This window comes from Dipodomys ordii, unplaced genomic scaffold, assembly GCF_000151885.1.
Source record: "Dipodomys ordii isolate 6190 unplaced genomic scaffold, Dord_2.0 Scaffold19, whole genome shotgun sequence".
In the NCBI taxonomy this organism is placed as follows: domain Eukaryota; kingdom Metazoa; phylum Chordata; class Mammalia; order Rodentia; family Heteromyidae; genus Dipodomys; species Dipodomys ordii.
In genome coordinates, this window is record NW_012267235.1 from 5,702,972 (window position 1) to 5,717,069 (window position 14,098).

The 14,098-nt window shown below is 41.5% G+C and overlaps 1 protein-coding gene across 1 annotated transcript in view; it reads left to right on the plus strand.

The window, feature by feature from the left end:
• The window catches only part of Cfap52 (cilia and flagella associated protein 52), a 39,542-nt gene that overhangs the window by 11,306 nt on the left and 14,138 nt on the right, over nucleotides 1-14,098 (plus strand). The window contains exons 2-7 of the mRNA XM_013013100.1: nucleotides 235-434; nucleotides 1,026-1,162; nucleotides 3,280-3,408; nucleotides 6,447-6,546; nucleotides 7,835-7,951; nucleotides 12,692-12,792. Coding sequence (XP_012868554.1) covers nucleotides 235-434; nucleotides 1,026-1,162; nucleotides 3,280-3,408; nucleotides 6,447-6,546; nucleotides 7,835-7,951; nucleotides 12,692-12,792 — 784 coding nt within the window. The remainder of the gene's footprint in view (nucleotides 1-234; nucleotides 435-1,025; nucleotides 1,163-3,279; nucleotides 3,409-6,446; nucleotides 6,547-7,834; nucleotides 7,952-12,691; nucleotides 12,793-14,098) is intronic.

A 14,098-nucleotide genomic window follows, 5' to 3' on the forward strand; every position in this document is an offset into this window, starting at 1 on the left:
GTGGTAGAGCACTAGCTTTGAGCTGAAGAGCTGAGGGACAGCACCCAGGCCCAGAGTTCAGGCCCCATGACCGGACCCAAAAAAAAAAAAAAAAAGAATCTTATGGACTTTCCTGCCCCAGGGTAGCTTTGGGCTGTGATCTTCAGATCTTGGCCACCTGAGTAGAGAGGAGTACAGGCTGTGAGTCACCAGAGCATGGTTTATAATTTTTTCTTTTTTAAATCTCTCTTTTAGGACATGTTCCCGCAGGTCTCAAATGCCATCCTGATCAGGAACATCTGATTTACCCCTTGGGCTGCACTGTCCTCATCCAGGCCATAAATACTAATGAGCAGAAGTTCCTCCATGGCCACGGCAACAATGTTTCTTGTATGACCATCTCCAAGAGTGGAAATTACATTGCTTCAGGCCAAGTCACTTTCATGGGCTTCAAGGTAAATGGAGTGAACATAGTTCATTGTTAAGTTTCTTTTTAGATGCTTTCCCAGAAGACCAGTGGCACCCCAGGATCTTAGCTTGTAGGCTATTGTGTTTTACCCTTCCTCCTCACCCTTTGATTTCCAAGTCATTTCTACTTCTATTGGCTGCTGGTGAGGAATCTGCTGTGTTTTTTACTACATTGAAGCTTGGGACTGATAATATCTAAGAATAAAAGACTGTCTTTGTTGCTGTTTGTCATGTTTGTAGTACATAGGAGAGCTACTATTTTTGGAGCTATTATTCTGCTTATATGAAAACTTATCAGTCATCTGACCATGTTTGTGTGTGTGCGCGCGCGTGCACACCTGAGACTTGAACTCAGGGTCTAGGTGCTGTCTCTTAGCATTTTTACTCAAGTTTAGTGTTGTACTACTTGAGCCACAGCTCCATTTCTGGCTTTTTTGCTGGTTAAGAGATAAGAGTCTCATGGACTTTCCTTTCTCGACTGGCTTGGAACAGTGATCCTTAGATCCCAGCCTCCTGAATAGTTAGGATTCTAGGTGTAAACAGCAGCACCTCATCTGACAGTAAATTCTCGTTCCCAGGCAGATATTATCCTGTGGGATTATAAGAAGAATGAACTGATGGCTCGGCTGTCCCTTCACAAGGGCAAAATTGAAGCCCTTGCCTTTTCACCTAATGAGCTGTACTTGGTATCACTTGGAGGCCCAGATGATGGAAGGTAAGAAATTAAATCTATTTAGTGTATTTCCAGAAGTGTCGGGTATCCTGGTCCCTCTAATGCCCTCTTTTGGCGTGGCTGTATTTGAGTGTGCAGTTCATGAAATGCCTATGAGAAAAGTACCACAAAAAAAGTGAGTGTCAGCCTGGCAATCTTCTAAGCTACTATTGATGCCTGGAGCCACCTTCAGTGTCTGATTTGATTGGCTTGGACTCTTGGACTTATAAAAGCTTCCCAGGTAATTCTAACCCATAGCTAAATTCAAGAACTGTTGTTCTAAAAGAAAGGATGATGAAGCCAATGGTGGTCATTTTCTAGCATTGCTAGAGCACTTGCTATGGGACAGCAATTGAACTGAGCATGATCACATGTCATGTCCTTTAAACCACACAGCTTCTCCTTCAGGAGGAAGATGTTGATATCTAAAGGTGATTGAGGAGCTAAATTCACCAGCTGGTGACAGAGCTTGGTGATAAACCTTGGCAGTGTAATTCCACATTTTTACACTTGCCTTGTCAAGACATGAATGTTGACCTTGAGGGACTCAGTCAAGTTTGGTAAGCTAAGAACACAAACTAATGAATTGAAAGAAAAGTATATTGAAAGCATTATAGAAGCTGGTTGCTATTAATTCATACCTAGCTCCTCAGGAGAGAGGCTGATTTCTGAAAATGACAGTTCAAAGCCAGTGTGCTCAGAAAAGTCCACATGACCTTTATCTCCAAATAACTAGCAAAGAACAGCTAGACTAGAGGCATGGGTCATGTAGTAGAGTACTAGCTTTGAATGAAAAAGCACAGTCAGCTGGGAATTGGTGGGTCACACCTATAATCCTAGCTACTTAGGAGGCTGAAATCTGAGGATCACTGTTCAAAGCCAGCCCAGGCAGGAAAGTCCATGAGACTCTTTTCTCTAATAAACCACCAGAAAACCAGACGTGGCACCACGGCTCAAGTGGTAGAGCACTCACCTTGAGCTGAAGAGCGCAGGGACAGCACCCATGCCCAGAGTTCAAACCCCACGACCGACCAAAAAGAGAGAGAGAGAGAGAAAGCAGAGTAAGAGTGAGAGGCCCTGAATTCAAGATCCAGTACCCACATCTCCTTCCTGCCAAAAACAAAACAAAACAAAACCCCCAAAATGACAGAGTTATATGATGGTGCACTATTGTACTCTCAGCAATTAGGAGAATGGATTGTGAACTAGTGAGACCATATCTCAAAATGAATAAACAAATAATAAAAGCACTCTATTCAGGGAAAAAATGCAACATTGCAGTTCAGTATATATTTCTAATATAGATGTTAAAGACACAGTCTATTGAAGAAAAATAGTGTATGAGGTTTGTGTAGCATTTTAAAATTATTTCCATTATTTTTTGTTAATACTAGGGCTTGAACTCTGGGTCTTATGCTGGCTTAGCTTGCTCACTTAACTGGCACTCTGCCTCTTATCCAGCCAGGCCTCTAGGCTAGATTTTTTGTGCCTCTATTACAATCTCCCCTCCCTGCAACACATCACCAAGGAAAACTCTTACAAAAGATGAATGGATGTTAAACTTCCATGTTTACATATTGTAGATGTCTTTATTTTAGCATCCAACTTGACTGACAGGTTCATTGACGTTTAGCATCTTGTTTTCCTTAGAAGCTTTTAAAACATTTTACTTCCAGTACCATTGTGCTTGAAAAGATGGATGTTGGGGGAGCACCAGTGTAATTTTTTTTGTTGTTGTTGTTCAGTCGTGGAGCTTGACTCTGGGCCTGGGCACTGTCCCTGGGCTCTTCACCTGAAGGCAAACAGTCTACCACTCTGCCATAGTGCCACTTCCAGTTTCTGATAGTTTATTGGAGATAAGAGTCTCATGAACTTTCCTGCCTGAGCTAGCTTTGAACCATGATCCTCAGATCTCAGCCTTCTGAGTAGCTAGGATTACAGATATGAGCCACTAGCATCCAGCTAACCAGTGCAATTTTTGTTCCCTTGTTGGTAACTTATTTTGTTTCGTTGTTTGTTGTTTTTCTTTTCTGGAGTCACTGATGTCCTTGTTGATTATTTTGAAAGCCTGCATTTTTTGTTTTGTTTTGTTCCATTTGTTTTTCTTCTTGTCTTGGCAGTGTGGTAGTGTGGAGCATAGTCAAGAAAGATGCCATCTGCGGCAGTCCAGCAGCTGGCCTCAACGTTGGGAATGCCACCACCATGGTCTTCTCCAGGTGCCGGGATGAAATGTTTGTTACTGCTGGAAAGTACGTCACAATCATCAGTCAGAAATCACAGATAATCTAGCTGTTTGCCCAGAAAACACGGTCATACCAGTTTGGGGATGCATGCCTGTAGTCCTGGACCAATACTTTACATCATAATTTTCAGAATGTTTGTAGTCATTCAAATGTTTAGGGGACTGGGAATGTGGTTTAGTGGAAGAGTGCTTGCCTAGCATGCATGAAGCCCTGGGTTCAATTCCTCAGTACCACATAAACAGAAAAATCTGAAGTGGCGCTGTGGCTCAATTGGTTGAGTGCTAGCCTTGAGCAAAAGAAGCTCAGGAACAGTGCCTAGGCCCTGAGTTCAAGCCCCAAGGCTGTCAACAAACAAATGTTTAGGCATTTTTCATTAAGGTTCTTGGAAAATGCTATGGTTCCTACTGCAAAGTTTCTGTAGATTCACTGAACTCAGGTTCCTTTTTTTGTTACTGAAAACGTGTGATTTCTAGTTTGGGCTTTTCAAGGAATTTGTATAGTTTGCGCAGATTCACTGACTGCTTGGAATTTCTCACTACCTGCTCTTGACTTTAGATGTCATGAAATGCTATTTTGCAAATGAACTGTGCCAGGAAGTTCAAATATTTAAATGATTAACCATATGACATCATTTCTAGTAGGATCGGCTTCAACCAGCTCATGGTGATCAAGCTGAACCTCAGAACAGAGGCCTATATCCAACTAACAAAATAAATAACTGTCAATTAGATAGCTCCCTGATTGGCATTTGAGGAAAAGGTTACACACACATAAAAGACATAAAAGCGGCTGGTCAAAGGTAATGAGTTATCACAATTGATTGTTTACAGTCAGTTACAGATTGAACTCCTTGTTCTACATTCTTGGGATGCCTAGTGCAGCTCAAGTGGTAGAGCACTTTCCTAGCAAACCCAAAGTCCTTGGGGCTGGGAAGGTGGCTCAGTGGTAGAGCACTTGTCTTGCAATCCCAAAGTCCTGAGTTCAAACCCCACTACTGCCAAAAGGCATAAAAGCATCTTTGTTTCATGTCACATACAGGTTCAAATATAACAGCTTTGAAAATATAAGGTCAAAGTACATGTTTTTTTTTGGTGTTGGCTCTAGGGCTTGGATCTAGAGCCTCTCATTCTTGCTTGGCTATTTCTGCTTAAAACTGGTGTTCTACCATACCTCCACTTTTACTTTTTGCTGGTTAATTGGAGATAAGAGTCTCATGAACTTTTCTCTGGGGCTGGCTTGGAACAGAGATCCTTAGATCTCAGCCTCCTGAGTAGCTAGGATTACAGGCATGAGCCACCAGCACCTGGCAAGAAATCCTGGTGATGTTTATTGTGATTTTTTTGTTTTTGGCCAGTCCTGGGCTTGAACTCGGAGCCTGGGCACTGTCTCTGAGCTCCTTTTGCTTAACCACTTAAGTCACAGTGCCACTTCTGGCTTTTTCTGTGTATGTATTACTGAGGAATCTGACCCAGGGCTTCATGCATGCTAGGCAAGCACTCTACCACTAAGCCACATTCCCAGCCCTATTTTGATATTTTTTTTATACAACTACTAAGTCAGATGAACTCAACATCTAATTAGAAATACCAACCAGACATTTAGTCCTGTGTGAAGTGCTTCATTTAACTTTGACCTGCTTTGTCTTCCTTTTTCCTTCCTTTAAGACAGGTCTCTCTGTACAAGGTATTTTCCTTTAAAATTTTTCCATATAACTCAATATCTTAACTTTGTCCTCCTAACAAGCTTTCCTTACTCTCCGCTTTCTCGGCCTCCAGGAACTCTGTTCCTGTAAGTATGGCCCTTTAGATTCCACAAGAATGAGATCATTCAGTGTTTGTATTTCCATACAGGCTTGTCTCACTTAGCCTAAGTCCTCCGTGTTCATCCATATTGGCACCAATGACATGATTTACTTTCTTCTTAAGGCTGAAGAGTATTCCTTTGCAGATATATATATATATATATATATATATATATATATATATATATATATATATATAATGTACCATATCTATCTATCACATTTGTGTGTGTGTGTGTGTGTGTGTGTGTGTGTGTGTGTGTGTGTGTGTGTGTGTGTGCTGATACTAAGGCTTGAACTCAGAGCCTCGGTGCTGTCCTCTAGTATTTTGCTGAAGGCTGGAGCTCTACCACTTGAGCCACAGCCCCACTTCTGGTTTTTTGGTGGTTAATTGGAGCTAAGAATCTCATGAATGTTCCTGCCTGGGCTGTCTACCAAGCTTGATTCTCGGTTCTCAGATTTCCCAGTAGGTAGGCTTACAGGCCTGAGCCACTGGCTGGCAGCTATACCACATTTTCTTTATCTATTTATCTAGTGATGGACACTCAGACTGTATATATTGTGTGATGTGATGACTACAGTTAACATAGGTGTCATATATATAATATATGTAATAGTACATTGCAAATTAATAAGCATTCTTAAAACCAAAAGAGAAGTATATATGGTAATGTATATGTTTAACATCTGGACCTTAGCTCTTTCACAATGTCAACAACTATCAAAAAAATATATATATGGTATATACATATGTATATATGTATACATGCATGTATATATGTATATATATGTTTTTATATATATATATACACACATACCAGAGTTCATTCTTGTTCTCCTCCTTTCTGGCAAGTACATATATGTGTGTGTGTGTGTGTGTGTGTGGTGTGTGTATATATATCTACTTGCCAGAAAGGAGGAGAACAAGAATGAACTCTGGTTTGCTCTGTATTTGTTTCCTTGATTCTACACAGTACAACCCCAAGGTAGATAGCTAAGTGTGAATTCCTGGTTTGCTTCATCTCATTTGGAGAATGAGGATCATAAAAACCTGTCTCACAGCTGTCATGCAGGCTTAATAGAAGATCCTAAGTAGAGAGTAGGCCATAAAAATACCCTAAAAAAAAGAGAGATTTGGTTCTTTTTCTTCTAGCTTCTCCTTGGAGAGAATACGGAAAAATATAAAACAGATGTGAAGTGATCATTAAATAAATATCCACCTAATTATGATTTTTCTTTATAGTGGAACAATTCGAGTGTGGGAACTGGATCTCCCAAACAGAAAAATCCGGCCTACAGAGTGCCAGACAGGACAGTTGAAAAGAATAGTTATGAGTATTTCCGTAAGTGTCCCTTTAAGGATCATGTGAAGTAACTATTAGCTCTTGTTAACAGTTCTGATGGAGGGGGGTGTGTGTGCATATGCATGTGTGGGTGTGCAAATGTGGATGACAAGATCCAGATGGGAGGGACTTCATTTCTGGGACTGTCTTCAGGGGAGGAGGAGAAACTGCTTCAGGTCCTGTATCAACTGGGACCTGAGCTGTCACCAGACACCCAAACCCTGCCTCCCCCAGTGGAAGTGATGTAGACAGGTGGCATTCAGACACAGTGACACATCTCTATGCCACTGGAAATAAGGTTCTGATAGTAAAATTCATTGTTTAAATGTGTTTCTCCCATAAAGAAAAATTGTTCATATGTTTTTAATGTGGATTCATATCTTGTGACTTCATTCTCCATGGATCTATTCCTCTTATATAAGTCAGCGTTTTTGTTTTTGTTTTTTGTCAGTTGTGGGGCTTGAACTCTGGGCCTGGGCACTGTCCCTGAGCTCTTCAGCTCAAGGTGAGAGCTCTACTACTTGAGCCACAGCACAACCTCTGGTTTTCTTGTGGTTAATTGGACTTTCCTGCCCGTGATGGCCTTGAACTGTGATCCTCAGATCTCAGCTTCCTGAGTAGCTAGGATTACAGGTGTGAGCCACTGGTGCCTGGCTTAATTCATAGTCTTTTTATGAATTAGACTTTGGAAACTTATGAAGTGAAGCAAATTATAATTGTGTGTATGTGTCTGTGTGTGTGTGTGTCTGTGTGTGTGAGCACACCAGTTCTGGGACTTGAATTCAAGGCCTGGGCACTGTCCTTGAATTTTTTTGCTCAAGGCTATCACTTGAACCACATCTTTACTTCCTTTTGATGGTTAGTTGGAGATAAGAGTGTCATGGAATTCCTGCCAGGGTTGGCTTGAACCATGATCCTCACATCTCGGCCTCCTGAATAGCAAAGATTATGGGCATGAGCCACCAGCGCCTGGCTATAACCTCTTTGAAGGAGTACACTTTCATCCTAGGAGCACTAGGTGTCTCAGGGGTAGACACGAGGCAAATTGTACATGCTATTATCAGACCAAAATAGATGTCAAGTGAAATGCACAGGTCAACTGGAGACTAATATTTCTTCCAGGTTTATATTTGGCAAGGATACTGCTCCTTCCAGAGCAGTTCTTAACTGTCTTTGATTCTGGGGAGATAGACCTCACTATGAGCATCTTGTTAGTCCTCACAGGGTTTCAAAGGACTCTTATCCTCTCTCTGATCATGTTTCTAGGTTTCTGTTTCTCTATTCCCAGATGGCAGATGATGACAGCTTTTTCTATGTTGGTACCACAACTGGAGATGTTCTAAAAGTGAATCCCAAGACCAAATTGATGGCAGACACTGGGCCTAAGAAGGACAAGTACAGTTTGGTGAGTGGAGACCCTCACAATATCCTTTGCCCTCCACCAGTAGCACAGACTTTCATTCAGAAAAAGTAGAGTTGCCGAGTGCTGGTGGCTCACATCTGTAATCTTAACTATTCAGGAGGTTAAAATCTGAGGCTTGAGGGGCTGGGAAGGTGGCTCAGTGGTAGAGTGCTTGCCTTGCATCCTTGAGGCCCTGGGTTCGATTCCTCAGCACCACATAAGCAAAAAGAAAAAAGCCGGAAGTGGCACTGTGGCTTAAGTGGTAGAGCGCTAGCCTTGAACTGAAGAGCTGAAGGACAGCGCCCAGGCCCAGAGTTCAGGCCCCATGACTGGACCCAAAAAAAATAAAAGAATCTGAGGCTTGAGGTTTAAAAGCCAGGCCAGGAAGATGAATTGTGAGACTCTTAACTCTAATTAACCACCAAAAATCTGGAAATGAAATGGTGGCTCAAGTGATAGAGAACCAGCCTTGAGTAAAAAGGTAGGGCAAAAGTGCCAGGCTGCCCTAGAACTGGCATAAAAAAATTAAAACAAAAAAGAGTATAGAAGTGAGGTGTCAGTGGCTCAGGCCTGTAATCCTAGCTACTCAGGAACTGAGATCTGAGGAACACAGTTGGAAGACAGCCTGGGTAGGAAAATCTGTGAGCCTCTTATCTCCAATTAATCACCCCAAAAGAGCCAGACAAGTAGAGCTGAGGCTCAAGTGGTACAGTGCTAGCCTTGGGCACAAAAGCTCAGAGATAGCACCCAGTCCCTGAGTTTAAGCCCCAGGACACAGACACAGACACAGACAGACAGACAGACAGACACACACACACACACACACACACACACACACAGACACACACACACACACACACACTACAGAAAAAAATGCTCACAAATTAGTGATGTTCCCAAAGCTCCATCTATATTTGCAAAGGGTTCTGGCTACTTCTTCAAGCTGGCTTTTCTGGTTACTTCCAAGGCAATACTATTGCTGGGTATCCTTAGATATGGGCTCAGTACATGAACTACTTTTACTTTTCAAAGCACAAGGGCTGTTGCTTTAGGATTTGGATCCTTATTTGTCATTTGTCTCAGCCCAGTTGAGGGGCACCCTTTTATCTTATAGATCATGCATATACATATACATTTTGGTGGTGGTGGCCATGGGGCTTGAACTCTGGGCCTGGGCACTGTCCCTCAGCTCTTTAGCTCAAGGTGAGCACTCTACCACTTGAGCCACAGCACAACTTCTGGTTTTCTGGTGGTTAATTGGAGATGTACCTTTTTTGTACTGTAATAATAAGATCTTGGGTTTTAGCCTCAACAGATAAGTCATGAATGAGACCTAAAAATAGTCAATTCTTCATATTTGCAAAATTTCTAACAACTCTGGTTAAAAATCCAGTTAATAGCTGGGCATGGTGGCTCACGCCTATAATCCTAGCTACTCAGGAGGCTGAGATCTGAGGATCATGATTCAAAACCAGCCCAGGCAGGAAAGGCCATGAGACTCTTTATCTCCAATAAACCATTCAGAAAATCAAGAGTGGTGCTATGGCTCAAGTGGTAGAGCACTAGTCTTGAGCTGAAGGATAGCACCTAGGCCCAGAGTTCAAGCCCCATGACCAAGAAAAAAAAATCCAGTTAATAATGTTGAATTAAAACCAAAATAAAATATTCACCATCAAATAATGATTTTATATAATAAGTGCTATTATTCCCAGCACCCCAGAACATCTCAAGAGCTGTTTCTACTAAACTTTGAATTTGAAAGTTTGTGCTAGGCTCTGCTGCTGTCTATTTCACTTCGGATAACAGAGCAGATGGTTCTATCTCCTTAACAGATATTCTCAAGAAACTTTGAAATGTAGTACTGTGCTCTTGGGGAAATGTCAGAATTTTCCTAATCATATGATTATTTAATATTCATGCTTTTAGCTTGAATACAAGATCTGTATGAAGAAACTACAAAACTCTAATGAAAGAAATAAAAGAAGAATAAATAACGGGGTGTGGCAGTTCAAGCCTGTAATTCTAGCTATTCATGAGGTCTGGAGAATAGTGGTTACAGGCATTCCCAGAGGGGGAAAAATGTCCATAAATTCCATCACAATGGTGTGGTGGTGTTTATCTGTCATCCAGCTATATCAGGAAGCATTATATAGGAGGCTTGTGGTCCATCTGTGTGCCTAGGGGATAGGGGGTAGGGATCCAAACTGTAGCTCAAAGATAACCAGTATACCTAGACATTGGTAGCTCATGCCTAGAATCCTAGCTACTTGGGAGGCTGAAATCTAGAGGATTGGGGTTTGAAGCCAATACAGGTGGAAAACTGAGCAACTCTATCTCTTTTTTTTTGGGTCCGGTCGTGGGGCCTGAACTCTGGACCTGGGCGCTGTCCCTCAGCTCTTCAGCTCAAGGCTAGTGCTCTACCACTTGAGCCACAGCGCAACTTCCGGCTTTTTTTCTTTTTGCTTATGTGGTGCTGAGGAATCGAACCCAGAGCCTCATGCATGCAAGACAAGCACTCTACCACTGAGCCACCTTCTCAGCCTGAGCAACTCTATCTCTAACTAACTAGCAAAACCCCAGACTGGAGTTGTGATTCAAATGGTACGAATTCAAGCCTTGGGCAAGAAAGGTGAATGAGAATGAGTAAGAGTACTGAGTTCAATTCCTGCTACCATCACACAGACACACACAGACACACAGACACATGCACACACAGACACAGACACAGACACAGACACACACACACACACACATACACACACAAATAACCTTGCAAAAAGGGCTAGAGGGGTAGCTCAGTGGTAGAGCCCTACCAAATGTAAGGCTCTAAGTTTATAAATCTGTATAATGATACCCCCCTGAGCTTTGTCAGATGAGCAAAGCTAATACTGGATTTTTTTTTTAAACAGGGTACTCCCTGAGCTTTTTTGCTAAAGGCTAGCACTCTACCACTTTGAACTACAGTGCTACTTCTAGGTTTTGAGTGATTAATTGGAGATAAGAGTCTCACAGGGAGTTTTCTGCCTGGGCTGACTTCGAACCGTGATTCTCAGATCTCAGCCTCCTGAGTAGCTAGGATTACAGGTGGCAGCTACCTGTGCCAGAAAAAGTGGTTTTGTGGTGTGTGTGTGTGTGTGTGTGTGTGTGTGTGTGTGTGTGTGTGTCTATCATTGGACTTGGACTCAAGGCCTGGGCACTATTCCTGAGCTTTTTCACTTAAGCTAGCACTCTACCACTTTGAGCCACAACATCACTTCCCAAGCTCACTTTTTACAACAAACCCTATGCCTTGGTAACACCCCACTCTCTTGAAAACAACCCCCTCCCTTGATGACATTATTCCTTCCAGGAGGGCAGATGCATGACTGGGTACATGACCTAGTCACCTCCCAGTACTGTAGCATTGGGGACTGGGTGACTTTGAGACACATTCAAACTCTAGCTGTCATGCATTAGAAGTTTAGAGTGGGCACTATATAAGCAGGTCATTACACATCCCTAAACGTTGAAGATTGCTTGAATTTTCCATGTGTTTCTAACTTCTGATAAGATGATGTATCTACTGCTTTAGTTCAAGAAATATTGTTAGTAAGGAGCTTTCTGTGATGTCTTCAGATGGCAAATCTGGCCTATCTGCATTTACAAGAATTGCATCTTGGTAGAAACTTTGTGAATAACTCAAAGACTGGCATTGCTAAGGCTACGTTTATACTTTCTACTCTAACTCAACTCCACTGAATGTGAAAGTGTTAATATTTAACATATTCAAAATGTACAGGTGGTTGGGTATAATAATGCACATCTGTTAATCCCAAGTACTTGAAGGATGGAGATTGAAAGGATTGTGATTCAAGACCATGGGGCAAAATGTTAACAATGCCTCAATTTAACAAACAAGCTGAGTGTGTGTGCCACATACTTGTATCTTAGCTGTGAGGAAGGTATAGGTAAGAGAATAAGGTCAGCCCAAGCAAAATGTGCAAGACCCAAGCCAGGTGCCAGTGGCTCATGCCTGTAATCCTAGCTACTCAGGGAGTTGAGAATCAAAATTCAAAGCCAGCTCAGGCAGAAAGTCCAAAGTGAGACTCCAATTAACCACCAGAAAACTACAAGTGGCGGTGTGGACCCAAGTGATAGAGCGCTAGCCTTGAGCAGAAGAGCCAACAAAATAAAAAGTGCAAGACCTTGTCTAAAAAAGCAAAAAGAGCTAGCATGTAGAAGACCCTGATCTCATACCCCAGTACTGCAAAATTGAGAACAACTACAACAAAATAAGATGGCAAAATATTGCAGGTGATAGGAAGAAGTATGATGAGGCACATCTGCTTTTTGCAGGACTAGGAAGGCTACTTCATGTTAGCATTCAATGTCCAAGTTCTACCATAGCCAATACCTTCATAAACTCCATCATGTGTAACAGTCATATGGCCTCAGCCATGTTCACTGTGTCATGCATTGTATTCATTCTTTTTGTGTGAATGTGTGTTTGTATGTGATACTGGGATTAGAATTCAGGACCTTATACTTACTAGGTAGCATGCTTTACCACTTCAGCCATGCCCGCAGGCCTTTTCTGCTTTTTTTTTTAAAGTAGGTTCTTAACTTATGCCTAGGGCTAGTTTCAAGCTATAATGCTCCTACCTATAACTCCTGTATAGCTGGAATTACAGGTATGTAATACTACATTGATTCTTAATGATGAGACCATTTGGCCTTTCTCATAGTACTGTTTTCCCTGCTTAGGGAGTGACCGTTATCAGATGCCTGAAGATGGGTGGTTTGTTGCTGGGCTCCGGAGCTGGATTGCTGGTCTTTTGTAAAAGCCCCAGCTATAAACCCATCAGGTAAGTTCTGGGCCCGACAGGGTTGAGAGAGTAAAAGACCCGCTACTGGGAGGTTCACCTAAAGCCACCAACTAAAATGTATTGGCAGAGTCATATTTGGTTAAAGAAGTTCACCTTGCTATTAAAATGAGTAGTTGCAATCACAAAAGAGAATGGTTTCTTTGCCAGTGAAATAGTTTGTATTGACTCAAATCAAAGTCATCCACTATAACCTAGACAAGCACCACCATTTAACAAATATTTACATTTTACACCACATATGGAGACACAACAAAGGAAATACATTACAAATTCATCACCTCCCACAACTCTCAAATTTTAAACTTCCAAAATTAGCGTATTCTCACTATGTAAAAAAAAAAAGAATGATATAAGTTGTGGGTAGGGATAGGAGGAGGAAAATGAGGGAGAATAAAGGAAGGGGTAAGATTGTCCAAGAAGCATTGTACTCATACCCTGACTTATGGAATTGTAAACCCTTTGTACAACCCCTTAATAATAACAATAAAAATTGTATTATCCAATGAAATTGATTACACAGTGAGTAGCTATTATTTGCAAATAGTGAACACTTTTAAATACAAATAGCCAATATTCACCAGCTATTTTCTTGTGCCAGATACCAGGCTGTATAGTTTCCATGACTCATTTAATTGAGATAAACATAAATAAAATTTTATACATTGCCATCCAAACCAATGTGCTAGATACTATTAAAAAATAAGATACAGTCTTTGTCCTCCCAGAACTAATATTCTGGTTTGAGAGTAATTCATGCATGAAAAAATGTCACTATAAGACCAGATAATCTAATCAAAACAACATTAACATTCCATCTCACCCCAGTTAGAATGGCCATAATCAAGAACTCTAATAACAACAGATGCTGGAGGGGATGTGGCCAAAAGGGAACCCTACTGTATTGTTGATGGGAATATAAACTTGTTCAACCACTTTGGAAAGCAGTATGGAGGTTCCTCAGAAGACTCCAAATAGAGCTCCCCAATGACCCAGCAATCCCACTTTTGGGCACTTACCCAAATGATCACAAACAAGACCATACTAAAGCTACCAGCACAACTATGTTTATCATAGCATTATATACCATAGCTAAGATATGGAACCAACCCAGATGCCCCTCAGTAGATGAATGGATCAAGAAAATGTGGTGTATACACACACACACACACACACACACACACACACACTATGGAATTTTATGCCTTCATCAGAAAGAATGGCATCGCCCCATTTGTTAGGAAATGGAAAGACTTGGAAAAAATTATATTAAGTGAAGTATGTCCCT